Source organism: Podarcis filfolensis (assembly GCF_964270895.1).
Source record: "Podarcis filfolensis genome assembly, chromosome: W".
Taxonomy (NCBI): Eukaryota; Metazoa; Chordata; class Lepidosauria; order Squamata; family Lacertidae; genus Podarcis; species Podarcis filfolensis.
The window spans coordinates 25595429-25610895 of record NC_139619.1 but is presented as its reverse complement, the minus strand read 5'-3'; the positions used below and the strand labels follow the sequence as shown (position 1 = coordinate 25610895).

The 15467-nt window shown below is 45.5% G+C and overlaps 1 protein-coding gene across 1 annotated transcript in view; it reads right to left on the bottom strand.

The window, feature by feature from the left end:
- LOC310753844 (proteasome subunit beta type-7-like) overlaps positions 1-15199 on the bottom strand; it is a 30180-nt gene extending 14981 nt beyond the window's left edge. Inside the window, exons 1-5 of the mRNA XM_083595205.1 lie at positions 15059-15199; positions 13252-13345; positions 13008-13105; positions 12519-12659; positions 10449-10564 (exon numbers count right to left, since the gene is read on the bottom strand). Of these exons, the coding sequence (XP_083451331.1) occupies positions 10449-10564; positions 12519-12659; positions 13008-13105; positions 13252-13345; positions 15059-15132 (523 nt within the window). The 5' untranslated portion in view covers positions 15133-15199. The remainder of the gene's footprint in view (positions 1-10448; positions 10565-12518; positions 12660-13007; positions 13106-13251; positions 13346-15058) is intronic.
- Positions 15200-15467: the final 268 nt, after the last annotated feature.

Sequence of the window (15467 nt, the reverse complement as noted above, 5' to 3'; positions counted from 1 at the left end):
AATTGGATTTATGTTTTGGACATGCTTTGAGCGAGGATGGGGAAATTAATCTGCCAATTAAGCCAGCCACTGAGGTGCCAAAAGAGACGGAGTGGAAGAAGGATAACATCTAAGCTGGTATGTTGGAACGGAACGGAAATGGGGGGGGGGGGGTAAAGCTTTTTCTACTATAGGACTCAGATTTATTATAATACTTGGCAAAAAACCCCAGAAAAATCATTTACATCATTTATAGCAAGCGAGAATGAAAAGTTTATATTCGTTGATATAAATATGGCTTTTTTTATATGAATATTTATTAGATTTTCCAATTTTATATAAACACAAAAAGAAAAAGAAAAATATTAAAAACAAATCAATTTCAATAACAGTTTTTCAATAACATGATTCTTTGACTTCCTCATACCTCCCCTTCTTGTTTTCTAGTTCAACTTGTTAATCCAGCAAATCCTAATCTCTTAACATTCCTTTTAAAATAACACCTTATTTTCCACTCAACTTTTTTTTAAAAAATTTAATAACTTAAACAATTTTAATCCCTATTATCTTTGTCATAACAGCTAGAGACCACAAAAGTTCAATCCAACATCTTTTCAGAGTTCATTAATTTTGTAGTATTTCTGTAAATAGTCCTTAAATTTCTTCCAATCTTCTTCTGCTGACTCTTCTCCCTGGTCGCGGATTCTGCCGGTCATTTCTGCCAGTCCCATACGATATAAATATGGCTTTAAACTATAAACTGTGTGGAAATAACAATATTATATAATTAAAGATTTTGATCTTTGAATTGTCTGGAAGAAGATAAAAGATTCCCCAATTGTTGATATTAGACAGAAGCAGGATCTCATTAGCTGCTGGAGAGATGTTAAAAATTTTTGGACTGTTTCCTAGAATGAGTCGAAGGAGTGATGACACTCCTAATAGGAACTATTAGAAATGACTGGCAAAAGCAGCAGAAACATGAGATGATCAGAGCCCCCCCCCCCGCCCCGAACTCAAGCATTTGTTGTTGTTGTTGTTTAGTCATGTCCGACTCTTCGTGACCCCATGGACCAGAGCATGCCAGGCACTCCTGTCTTCCACTGCCTCCCGCAGTTTGGTGAAACTCATGTTCGTAGCTTCGAGAACACTGTCCAACCAACTCGTCCTCTGTCGTCCCCTTCTCCTTGTGCCCTCCATCTTTCCCAACATCAGGGTCTTTTCCAGGGAGTCTTCTCTTCTCATGAGTTGGCCAAAGTATTGGAGCCTCAGCTTCAGGATCTGTCCTTCCAGTGAGCACTCAGGGCTGATTTCCTTAAGAATGGATGGGTTTGATCTTCTTGCAGTCCATGGGACTCTCAAGAGTCTCCTCCGGCACCAAAGCATGGGAAGTCCCAATAATAAAAAAATTATAATTTGGCAGAATATTTGGATTATTTGATATGTATATGTAGAGTTTGGAATATTTAATGTGATTTGATTGGATTGTTAAATTGGAAAATCTAATATATATATATATATATATATATATATATACACACACATATACACACACACACACACACACATTTAAAAAAAGATAACTCATACTAAGCTCCCTGCGGAAGCTGTACCAGGGTTTAGTGGGAGCATGTTCAGCTTTTATTTCTTGAACCCCAGCCCCCTTCCCAAATGCTTTTGAAAATATTCTCAATATCAAAAGTGAATAGTGGTGTGGTATGGTATGGCAGAGAGGGTGGTGGGTGGTCCTGCTGTTCAAGGCAAATAAAAAAATCCTACTGGGTATGACCAAGCCTTTAGAAGCACCAGAAGCACCCCTCTAAATCCTGGAGTTGTTTTTTTATATATATAGATTTGGGCAGCATTTCTAGAACAGCTGAGATATTTTCTAGAAAAATATATACTGAGCCACGTATGACCAAGCCAGAAGCTCTGAGAAGAGGCAGACTAGGGCTTTAAAATCATTTGGATCAGCTGAAAGGAACAGATTATTTCAGTGGGTTGGTTTAGCACATGCACAGAAAGATATAGGAATCCGGGTGGCCATTCAGTCTCATCTACCCCAGTTCAACTGTGTTTTATTTTATTGGTTTCTGGATTGTTTCTAGTTTGCACTATAAAACAGTAAGGCAGAGCACACCAGAGTGGCAAACATGAATCACACACAAAGGTTTAAACACACACATTTGGCGATTTCAAGAGCTGTCCTACAAAAATACTAACAGAAGAATCCCCTTTCCCATGTCAGGTCCAGGCATTACAAGTCCATGCACAGAGCGGCTATGAACTATTTGGCAATCTTAAATAAGCTTTGTTCAGAAGAGAATGTGAATCTTCCCTGCATAGACTTCACCATCATGTTTCAGTGCAGCCCAGACAGTATTTCAGGATGATCTGCTTTTGGAGACTGAATAAAGTTAGCGACAATTTTTTTATGCCAATTAGATTTTTTGGCATTTATTACTTTTTAACTTGTTTTGCATACCACTATCTGTTTAGCTGGGTCACCCAGAAAGCCATATTTTCCATTTAATATGATTTGTGTACATCACTTGACCACCTCAATGGTTTAGTAAAGAAAAAGGCAGCAATTAAAGAGTTTCAAATGAGGTGTCCTGTTGATTTTATTAAGTCTGCTGAATGTATAATGAAAAGGGAGACACTGATAGTGACATTGCTGAGAAAATACAGACTATCTTATCTGAACCATTTAAGGAGGTCCAATTATAGATCAAATTTAAAGGGTAGAGGCAGATTTACAGACACAAATCAATGAACATGGCAATTCCAGCGAATGTGACAAAGACTCCTGTTATGGAATATTGCTGTGGTTGAGGGTCATTACCTTTACAGTACCAAATACATCACATTTATAATAATTTATTATTTGTACCCCGCCCATCTGGCTGGGTTTCCCCAGCCACTCTGGGCAGCTTCCAACAAAGATTAAAAATACATTAAAATGTCACACATTAAAAACTTCCCTGAACAGGGCTGCCTTCAGATGTCTTCTGAATGTCAGGTAGTTGTTTATCTCTTTGACATCTGATAGGAGGGCATTCCACAGGGCGGGCGCCACTCCCTAGAAGGCCCTCTGCCTGGTTCCCTGTAGCTTTGCTTCTCGCAATGAGGGAACCACCAGAAGGCCCTCGGCGCTGGACCTTAGCGTCCGGCCAGAATGATGGGGGTGGAGACGCTCCTTCAGGGTTTACAAAGCATCTTCTTATACTCCAGGCAATGGCTATTTGTTTTTGCCTCGGAGCCACGTACAGCTCCATTTTCAAAAAGGTAGGAATGGGAAACAAAAAGGAATTCTTTGCAAGTGACGAACAGGAGAGAGCAACATGCACAAAATATGCCAGCTGCCAAAAATAGCAAAGAAGAACTGTGCTGAACCACAAGGAGGTCAAAGTGAAGTCCTGTAGTGCTGCTCTGGATGCAGTTTATGAGGCGAGCCTTATTGCCAAGCTCCCCACAACAGGAATAAGCAGAATCAGGTGGAATAAGAGGCAAGCAAGGTGTCTGGAAGAGCCTCACATTGGAGTTTTAACAGGCAAGACAAGAGCTGTAATTTGCCAGAAGAAATATTTTACAACAATCTGTTTTTTATGTAATTTATATTTAGGCCTTCCTTCTGAAACAGCCCATTTTGCATTCACATGCTAGCAAAATTCCCAACATTTTGGAAGGCAGGGGATGAGTAGGGCGTGAATAGGGAACATACTGTAAAGATATATACACAGACAGCAAGTTATTACCAGCCCGTTCCCCAACCAGGTTCTGGTTCCCATCTTTGCAGCTGCAGCACTCTCATTTTTGACTTTCAAAGAAGAGCCTTAATGGATTCAAAGACTGGATATTGGTGGGGGGGGGGTGCACACCCTATCTTTCACCCCAAGCACTCGTCAGCTCACTCCCGGGAGCAGAGGAGGTGGAATGTCCAGGAACTATGTTCTCAACTATGGGAGGCAGCCTCTTTCTGCACAGCTTCACCCCTGGTTTCCCATTTCTTGATCATGCTGGTGTGTGACCAAGACACAGAGCTGGCATTTTAAACGATGGATATCATGGCATATAGCTCGGCAAAAACTACACAAAAGTGTTAATAAAGTAAGAGGCACTAAACCAGAACATTGGGTGACAAGCCTGGGTAACAGACCACCCTCGCTTTCCCAAAGCACCACAAAATACTCAAGGCAGCTTCAGCAACTAGCTCATGCTCTTCAACGCCAGAAGCCCACAGTCAACAGGCCTGCATCTGGGGACAGGAGCTGCATGTAGCTCTCTGGATGCCATGCGCCCCCCAACACTGAAGAGAACTGCACAACACTGGTCACAAGGCAGTCTGCGTCTGCGAGAGCATGCTCTTAAAATGCCTGATGCAGCACCTGCCCCTACACCAGGCTACAACCATCTTACAACCTGCTGTGGGCCAGGCTCTTATTGAGCATGCTACAAGCAAAGGAGGAACGTGCCTCTTGACGTGGCATTTCAATTGTAGAACATCCCCACATAATTTCATAGGCACCAACTTTGTCATCTTTCACAGTGCCAATTCAAAACTTTCCTGCTTGCTTGAGCTGCTTTGCGTGTGTAGTCCCCCTATTATATTTTGCTGCCTTGTAAAGTTGTTTTGGCTGTATTGTATACGTGGGGCTTTTGTGGTTATATGGCCACTTTTGGTCTTATTGTGCAAATATCTTAACTGATAAGGGGTGGTGTCAGGGAACTGCCATCAGCTCAGAGGCGAGAGGGTGTGACAGGTGTCAGAGGGCCAAAGGGCCAAGGGCAGCACCGGCGGGTTTACTGGAACCCTTACCGACACCGGGGAGACCCTGGGAGGTGGGGTCCATAGATTTCATGACAGATCTGCCCAGGTCACGAGGAAAGACGGCGGCGGTGGTCAACCTGCTGACCAAAATGTGTCACTTCGTGGCATGTTCCCACGCGGTGACAGCCGAGGAAACGGCCAAGCTGTTCGTGGATCACGTCTTTCGACTGCATGGGACCCATTGAGGGTCGTCTCCGATCGCGGAAGACAGTTCACCTCACGGTTCTGGCGTAAACTCATGAGCCTGTTGCAGGTAGAGGTGAGCTTCTTGATGGCAAGACACCCAGAAACCAACGGGCAAGCCGAAAGAGCCAATGCCATATTGCAGCAGTACCTACGCTGCTACGTCAGCCAGAGGCAGAACGATTGGGTGGAGAAATTAGCACTAGCTGAGTTTGCATATAACAATGCTGAACATGTGTCCACGGGGATGAGCCCCTTTATGTCCAACTACGGGTGTCACCCCAGGGCCTTCCCAGGACGGGCGAGGGGGAATGGAGTGTTCCGGCAGAAGAGCAGTTTGCAGAAGAGATGGAAGCTTTGCACCAGCAGCTCCAACTGAACCTGGAAAGGGCCAAAGAGGTATATAAAAAGCAGGCAGACAGGCATCGCAGGCCAGGAGAGGTCATACAGGTCATACAAAGTGTGGTTGTCATCCCAGGGGTTGCCCTTAAGGGGGGTTTGCAAAAAACTGCAGCCTAGACAGCTGGGGCCCTTTGAGGTAATCCATCAGGTCAACCCAGTGACATTCAGGCTGAAATTGCCGGACAGCATGAGAATACATCCGGTGTTTCATAGGTCCTTACTTTCGCCTTATAGGGAGGGACACGGCTCCCCGGGAAGGGAGGAAGGGGTGTCCACCCATCCACACGTAGAGGAGAGGGAACGCTGTAATGAAGTAACGGAAATATTCAATTCCAGGTGGAAAGGGCACCAGATAGAGTACTTGGTGGCCTGGGAGGGGGAACCCAGCTCAGAAAATGCGTAGGTTCCCGCAGGCTCCATCACAGAGGAATATCTGGTGGAGGAATTCCATGCTCTGTTCCCACACAAGCCAAAACCCCAAGGGAGGTTCTTTGACGAAGTGTTTGGACCCACGGACGACGAGGGGGACTTGGTAGGCTTTCCATCCTCAGGGGGAGAGGACGGACTATGGAACGAAGTCGAGGAGCTGTCTGAGGGGGAGGAATCTGACTGGGACTTCCCGTCGGCAGGGAGGAACACGGGAGGATGGGAAGCAGTTTTTGAATCCACGGAGGACGACGACTATTCTTTCCGGGGTTCCCCCCCTTCTACCAGAGTCCAGGAGGGGGATGCTGTTAGAGACCCCACCAATGGGGAGGGGCCTTGAGGGGGGTGGGTGGATGTCAGGGAACTGCCATCAGCTCAGAGGTGAGAGGTGGAAGGGCACTTGGGTTACAGGGAGCCTCCGAAGATTGTGCGAAGCAGCTCTTCCTCCGGGGAGGAGGGAAGCCTCCAGTGGGGAAGGGATGCAGGGATCGGAAGATGCTAGAGAGAGCCGCAACACCGAGCCTGAGCAAAGTGGGGGGGAGGCAGGTCCCCCTTTGCCAACGCCCTCTCCGCGCAGTCGGTTTACGCGCAGAGAGGGGAGGAGAAGGATGGGGGTCAAAAGACTGTTATGCTGGGGAAAGTTTAAGGACCACCCACTCCCAGATTCTGCTAGCGACTGAGCAGACATGGACTTGAGACGCTCTGCACTGTAAATGTTTTTGTACAGGTAATAAAGCCTGGAAAAGACTGGTGGGAGTCTTGCCTCTTCGCTCTCAAGCAACCATGCCGGCACCTAACAGGTGGTTTTAAAAATATTTTAAAATAAACTGATCAGGGCACATAAGTTTCTCAGTGCTACCTGCATTTAAATTAAAAACAGCCTAGAAATAAGTTCTACACCAATCTCAAAAGTGATTTTTTTTATTAGACCCAGAAAGAATAACAAGAAAGGGAATCTTTTCTGTGAACTGCCCTCTTTTCTGTAAACCACCCTGAGATCTCTGGGTATAGGGCGATATATAATTAATAATAATAATAATAATAATAATAATAATATCTCAATGATGTTCTCTTTACAGTTACATTACAGAGTCACAGCATTCCTTTTTATACATCTGATGACCTAGAGATACTTTTTGTGTTTTAAAATGACCTTGCTGTCCCATATTTAACAGATATTGGACTTGTCCATTTGCACAGTGCAGTTAGCAGCCTTTTGAACATCAAACATTCAGTGAAGAGTGCTTTCTTTTACTAAATAGCCTTCTGCATCTTCCAGCACTCCTGTTTGCTGCTGCCACACTGGCAAACAAATGCACTGTGAAGAGAGTAACATTTAGATTTCTCTAATCCATCAGTGTCAACAGTCCCTGACAGCGCACTTATTCACAAACGCTCATTGTTATTCAATTTGCTGCTCCTCCTAGGTAGATTTCCAGTGCTCTCCACAGACCCATCGATCGGCATCATTTTTCACTCTGGTTCCTGGCTGAGAGGCCTGGTCTCTTGGTGGCATTGCCTGTGCGGCAGACAGACATTGCCAATGCATGAAGAGCTGATTTATGAATATGAAACAATACTGGTGCCAAGAGATCAGCCTTAGCCACAAGAGGCCACCAGAATGCATCTTGCTGCTTCCCAAGTCTGAAGTACAGACTTCAAGCCCTTTAATTGTATGCATGCATTTCATTATATAGCCATGGCCAGAAGCTTTTCTAGACAAGCCAGCAATCAGACAATCTTGCATCATTTGCTGAAATCCGCATTTGTCCTTTGTCAGCATAAACACTTTAATTTGATGTTTTCACTCCTGAGTAAGCACTGAGTATGTTTTAAATTCCTTCTAAGGAACGACACTGGTCTCTTATTTAGGAACAAAAAGCTGGATTTCTATTCTTTGCCTGTTTTGAGCAACAATACAGAGGCCTTACACGCACACACATGTAAAATATTGCTTAAAACAACAAGAGAAAGGTATGGGGAAATTAGTATTCAGTTTGTAGATACATGGAGGAATCATGGAATAGCAATACTGCTGCCTTGTGTGTGCCTAACATCTGATCAAATATGAGCAGGTCTGAGTATTTACTATTCTGCTGTGATAGCTAATTCCTTCTGGTTTAAATATGTATTCTCTGCCACCAACCTAAGTGTGGAGCTTGTCAAAATGTTGAGTTTAAAAATCATGCTAATATTTTGGCACATAAGAGATTAGTCAGCCTTCACAGGAGTACTAAAAACACAAACTGTGTTCATATTGCATCACATCTGCCCATCAAAAGGTTACGGTCCTTTCTTTCCAGAAGAGGCCAAAACTGGGTTGTGTCAATGTAGAGGCACTGCAAGACATTCATGTCTGTGCCAGTTATCCATCCCAAGAACAGAGCTTGAGGGCATGAATTTTGATGTCTGGTTTTATGATCATTTTAAGATTGTAATCCCTAAGCCTTAGGTATGCTGCACACTGCAGCAAGAAATTCATTCTTCAGTCTCTCAGTTTGCCATATCACATTTAAAACATGGCCCTACATTTGGACAAATTATTTAAACAGTAGATTGAAGTTGTCTATACTGAAGGCAGCCCTGTTTAGGGAAGTTTTTAATATTTAATGCTGTACTATTTTTAACACTTGATTGGGAGCCGCCCAGAGTGGCTGGGGAAACTCAGCCAGATGGGCAGGGTATAAATAATAAATTATTTTTATTATTAATTATTATTATTATTACTACTACTATTATTGATATTTACCAGACCAGAGATTTGCACAATATACCCCATGTCATTCCTGTAATGAAGCATTGTCAGGTATGCAATAGCCCAACCCTAAGCACGTTTACTTGGAAACAAGTGCTGTGGAGTTCAGTGTGGTTTGCTTTTAAACATGCTGGAATTGCAGCTGCCTTCTTCTTCTCTTTTTAAAGGAATAGCAGCATGGTAGATAAAACAGACAGATTAATACTGTCAGGCTTCATAGGCTTAGAAGCCTATTCCCATTTAATGACAGCAGTCCTTACCAGTCAGATTTCTTTCACTGGGTGCAGCGAACAATATTCATAGGATAGCCATGCTCTACAGCTTCAAACAAAACAGGGTCAAAGGATTCCTGGTGCAAGGCAGACATGAATCCTGTAGTTTTGGGTCACTAATCATTCACTATACAAACGCAGCAAGGTTTATTGTTCAGCAGTTTAATAATTTATAAGTTTCAGGACACATTTATAAATATTAATCCAATTTCATATTTTATGTTAATTCATATAAGGGTCTGAATAGAATAATACACCATAAATCCTATAATAGCATTCTTTCAAAAAGAGATTTCATGCACAGAATAAATAATTTACTACTTTGTAGGGTACCATGGCACCATCTATTGGTGTAAAAAAGCTACACTCTGTTCTAAGCATTTTGTACAACTCTGCTTGTCTATGCCCAGGACTCCAATTTTCCCTAACACTGGCATGAAAGAACATCAAAATCAACCAAACAGATGCAGTAATTTTGGAGTACACCTCTTCCATAATCTAACTAGGGCTATCTGTAATAGAGATGCTTCTATGATGCGCGCACACGCACACACACACACACACACACACACACACACACCATTTCTTCAAGTAATTTAAGAAAAATGTTTGACCCTAGTAAACACAGAGGTGTTCTTTTTTTTGTACATATAGGCAGGCAAAGCATTAGAGCAAAGTGAAATTGGGGTCAGAATGAACTGAATCTATGTGAACAAACTCCATCAAACATCCATAGTAGTAGTAGTAGTAGCAGTAGTAATAATAATAATAATAATAATAATTATTATTATTATTATTATTATTATTTATTTATATCCCACCCTCCCCAGCCGAAGCCGGGCTCTGGGCGGCTAACAACAATAAAATAATACAACATTCTAAAATCATTTCATTATAAAATTAATTCAAATCAAATTAATGGCAACCAATGGGCTAGAGTTCTGTGAAGATTGCCAAAGGAGGGAGTCAGGCTGTGCCCTGGCGAAAGGCCTGGTGGAACAGCTCTGTGTCTTGCATTTGCCAATTAACTACTGCATCCATTTCAAGAACAAAACATTAAATTAGAAGCTCTCACACTCTCCACTGACAAGTGCTACACACCTGTATTTTCAGTCCGCTAACATTATTTTTGCTGCTGACAGCCCCTATATAAGCTACAGGGCTGCTTTAAGAAATCTGCAATCACCCTTACAGTGTAATTTCTCTAGTGGTTCTGATGGCATTTCAGAAACTTTGTGTGTGTTTGTTTTAATGTTCTGATGAAGAACCACTACCTTGGGATTTGAATTAGCAAACCATTTGTCATTCAGCATTGAAGCTACACTCTGGGAGTCACTTCTCCGGCAAATGTGCACAAGCTGTATTTCCCATCTCCCCACCAAGCCATTTACAATTTGCCAATTATTTAAATTATTATTATTAGGCATCAAGAGATATGATCACACAGAGTATGAGATCCCTGTTTTACTTTCACTTTCTACAACGCTAATGCATTTCAGAATCACACACACAAGTAAAGATGAGGAAAGAAAAACTAATTACGACAGATTTCCACTAGTGGGCAGTGCAGTTACCTAAATTGTAACAGGGAAAGACTCACCCATTGTGACATAAGGCAATTTGTCAGTAGATCCATGAGGATAGATGCTGTAAAGATGGGCTCCAGTGACATCTACCCCACCCAGAACCAGGGCTGCACCAATGTAACCTTGATACCTGGAAGACATAAATGTGTTTAGCATAACAGAGTGTGAACACCAGAAATGCATTCCAAACAGTGTTAGAAACTGGGGTATAAAAGCTAAGAGCCTAATGACATCTTAAACCTGCATTCCAGGCACTACAAGAATGCCTAGGTGCCTTTTCATTGGAAAAAAAGATTGTGGGGGATCTGCAAGCAGCGCAGCACCAAAAGAGCACAACCACAGCCAACTTGCCAAAGCAGGGGCAGGAGCAGGGCAAGCCATGCAGTTCTGTGCTGTTTTCTCTCCCTCTCAAAATGCACACAAACACCAGTGGTGGTGGCAGTTTAAAGGCAGGGGCACTCCCCTCACCCTTCCTAGCAGAAACTATTTAAACCAATAAAAGGGAGCGGGAAAACAAGGGGGTTCCTTAAGAGTGTTGAAACGTCAAGACTCCTCTCATAAAACAGATGGGCTTCCCAGAGCGTAAAAAGCAGCTGCCCCAAAACCTGCACTCCCCGCCCAGCTTATGCTGCGCAAACAGAAGTTGAGCAAAGAAGAAACATGGTGGCCGCACACCAGGCAGCCTTCACCACTGGTTGGATTCACAGGGTTTGAGTCACTTGAAGCTTTCCCAAAGAAAGAGGGGTGGGGAGGAAGTGTTGCCTGTCTGCCCACCTGTCAGCTGCGCATTGCCCAAAGTCTCTGGCTTGCAGGACAGAGAGACCCAGCCAGAGAGACGTAGACACATGGTGTTGGCGGGTGGAGGCAGGCTCACAGAGCCGCATCTCTCTGGCCTTGCAAATTCAGCAGGCAGGAAGCAGCCCTTTACTCTGCAGTAAAGGGCTGCTTCCTGCTTGCCGGTTCTGCTAGGCCAGCGAATAGGTGGCATTCCTCACACAAGCCAGCCACCCATCCCCAGCAAGCAGCCACCCACACAGCAAAGGGGCACACTCTCTGCCTCTCCGCTGCCATTTTTCTGCCCCTCTCAGTAGGATGTGCCAGTGGCTCCAGACAGGGAGAATGGGCTCTGGAGGCTAGAAGGGTGAAAGCTTTTGGCAGGAAGGGCATGGAAGCAAAGGGCAGGAGGAAGTGAGGCTGGACAGCTGGGGCGAGGGGGTAGTCCTCCCGACTCCCTCCCTTCACACAGATGCCACACAAAGTCTACATGCAACTGTGGTGTAGAGGAAGGGGCCATGCAATGAGGCACACTGAAGCTTCTGGTTGTTTTCTCTCTTTTTTTGCAGTGAGGGGTCCTTTCCAATTCATCCTCTCCCCTAGCAGCCTTGGAAGAGACTCTGCCCTGGAGATCTCGTTTTTGCATAATCCTGCCTCCCTCCCACCAGCCCACCCACCCTCCTCTCTCCCGCCAGGCTCGCATTTGATTGACGTGATGGGGGTCACGCTCTTTCCCATGGTCAGCAGCTTGTTGCTGGCAAGTCCAAGCCTTTGTGCAGAAGTGTGCAGCGGCCTGGCAGCCACGGCTAGATGGGAGGTATTTCAACACTTGTACTTCGGGGTGGTAACAAAAACAGCAGTGAGAAAGAACCACAATTAAGGCTGCTTTGGGCCCCAGGGAGACATTCCTTTAGCCCATCAAATAGTTCCCTGGGGAGCAAGCAGAAAGGGAACGCTTCAGTCCTAGGACACTGCCCTTGGCTCTCCTGCGCAGCCAGAGATCTTGGTCACAAATCACATAGCTGGAAATCTCATTTTGGTTGCTAGGTGGCGCTACTGAGTCGAAAAAGAGATTGGCGACTGGTTAATTTTGAATGCTGATGACAAACACAAAAATTTCCATTTTTAAATGCTGCCCCTGGAGGCTTCTGCTTGTAAAATTGTTTAAACACACACATATTTTAGAACATGCCACTCAGCTGCTGAACTTTCCCAACTACATGTGTCTGTATACTGCTTAACTGAATGAAGAGAGAAAGGGGAGGAGGCAAACAGTGGCAATAGCACTGCTCAGTCCACAAGCCAGTTACCTGAAGAGCATCTGCTTGAGCATCCGGTTGGCTGTGACCACTCTTGGAAGCCGTCCAGTTGAGAGCGAGTGGAGTTCGATGTTAGAAGAGATCAACTGAGTTGTCATTTCTGTGTCTGCAGCCGTTCCAGCCCCGCAACAACTGCAAACATATTTACTTCATTTAGTAAACAAGCAGCTTCTGAATAATTATCTAGAACCCATGGCCACACTTGGTTGGCAGCTGCCCCACAAACCCCCGGAACACATTTGCCACTCTATAGGAATCAAGAGCTAACTAGACAGTCTTAGTCCATTAAAGCAGGTGGTCATTTTCAGGAGAGGACAGAGAAAGCCCTTTGTGAAACATGAACAATTAAATACCCATGCTTTTTCTTCCTAGTTTTCCCTGGTTCCCTCCATTAGAAACAAATACTTTGCAACTTTCCACTTCCAGAAAATCTGTGGTCATAAGCAGGCCTAGAAAAAGGTTAGTAATATATATACTTACTAAATGTTTGGAGATATATAGTGTATTTTTGAACAGTTCTTGTCAGCAACAACCATCCCTTCAGTGGCTCTTGTATCTGCTCCAAGTACTATCCCATCCTAGATAAAGAAAGGGAGATGGCAATCCTATGCCCACTTTCCTGGAAGCAAGTGTCCCTAAGCTTAGTGGGACTTACTTCTGAGTAGACATGCATAGGACGAACACTGAAAAAGCTGATATTACTGCAACAAGCATTGGGCCTCACCTTAAACACTACCCCAGCAATGGTGGTGCCAGTCTTGTGGGCTGTGGGAAGACGCAGGCCCTTCTTGGTCCCCTCCACTTCAAGCTGAGAATTCCTACAACAGGAGGTAATCATGAAAATGAGGCACTGGTGCTAAAAATTAAAAAGTCTTCTCCATAAATAGTGTAAGGAGATACTGACTACTCTAACTGCCAGAGGATGAGAAAGAAGTGAATGCAGCAAAAGGAACCAATGCAAGCACCAAGCCCACCAACACCCCACTCCTCCCGATTTAATAAAAGGAAGAAAGCACTGTCAGGAAGGTAACAACCTACCCCCATCGCTCCCTGAATCTGGCCCCCTGACTAGTTCATTATAGGACACACACACCCCGGAAGCTGGTCATGCATTTAAAATTTAACTCTTAGAAATTGAAGGTTATAAGTAGATCCCGCTAGAATGAAATCCAACCTTACTTACCTTCTAAGTAAGCCTGCCCAAGGGCTGTTGGCTACAACCGTGGATCGCTTTTGCATGCTCCACCTGCCCTATTGGGGAGCAGGCAAGTGTGTTTTCCCTTGGCATTTCAGCGCGCACACAAGCAGTTTGGAGCAAAAACAACAACCCTCACGCTCCCCCCACCCCTGCAATTCTCTTCTACCACCACCACCACCACCCCCCCGCTATAATTGGGGGTGGGGGAACTAGCAATCGTTTGCTCCTATGGGAGGAGCTACGATTTGGCAAAAATGGGATTCGTAGCACCGCAGTGTTCGAAGGGACCCGAAGAATCACCTAGTCCTAGTCCAGCTCCCTGCAAGGCAGGAATACGAAGCCGTCCCATGCAGGGATCGAACCTGTAACTGGGCAAACGTGGGATAATCAACATCAGGCTCTAAGCAACTGAGCCGCCCAGCAGGATAAAAAGGTGGATCTGACATCTTTCCGCAGGGCCCGCAAGATGGAGCTGTTCAGCCAGGCCTTTGGTCAGGGTTCAGCCTGACTCCCCCTCCCCTTTCATAAGCACTTGCATGAAAGCGGCTTCCCAATTTTTCTCATAGGCCCATACAAACACAAACAGCACAAATAGTTGGGCCTGGTGAGCATTTAAGGTCCCCAACCCTAATCTGCGGGTTGCCATCTGATTGGATTTTATTCTGATCTTGATCTGATTTGAGGATGTATTTTAATTGATTGATTTTATGTTAATGTGTTATACATTTGATGTTGGCTGCTCTGAGCCCAGTTTTGGCTGGAGAGGGTGGGGTTTAAATAAAAATTATTTTTATTTTTATTATTCCCGTTTCCCCGCCCGCCCCCCCCCCAAGCAAAGAACCTGAGCGCTATTTTCACCCTCTGGCAGCTGCCTAGTTACTGAGGAGGAAAGAAATCCATTCGAGGTTAAGAAACCCGCAGGTTTAAGCTTTCCAAGAGGTGGATAGTGACGAAGCGACAGCCCTTCCTTCTCTCTTTGAGATAAAGGGCGGGGAGAGGCAAGGTCCCCCCCAGCCCGCTCACCCCATGGGCTCAGCCACTTCCGAGGGGGGGGGCTCCTCCTCCCCCCTTCGGCCCCCGACCCCCCATCCCGGGAAAGAACGAAGCATCCGCGGATCCCAAGGCGGCTTAAGCGATCAGGCGAATAAGAAGGCCGCTAAGGAAGATCCATGGGGAAACCGCAGCAGCACCGGCGTGCGCGTTACTTATTACCGTTGTTGTTTCAGAATAGCCCTTTCTCTCCCACCCGCGTGAGGGCCTCGCTAGGCCTCGGAGCCGCCCCGCCGGGCCCCCACGCCGCCACCCCCACTCTCCCCCCGCGGCCGCCACTGACCGAGCGCAGTTGTGGAAGCTGAATCCTCCGGCAGCGTCGGCCAGCGAAGCCTGCAAGACGGAGAGCGTCGCCATCTTGCTCGGGCTTGATGGGTTTCCCCTCAGGCGGCGGCGGAAGCGGAAGCGGCCTCGGCGGGATTGAGGGAGGAGGCGAGGAGAGAGAAGGGGGGAGGTCGCCACCCCCGCCGCTTCTGTGGATGAGTCACGCGGAGGGCCCCGCCAGCTTTCCCGCCAAAACCTGAGGGAGGCGGAGGAGCATCTGCGCTCGCCTTCCTCTCTGTGTTGCTGAAAAGGGACTTAAGGCCCTGCTTCATTCGTCGCGTTTAAACCACCCACCCGTCCAAATAAAAAGCTCTCTTTCTCATTTAAAACCCTGCGCGGGGCTTTCGATGATCCTTCATTCCGTTTTG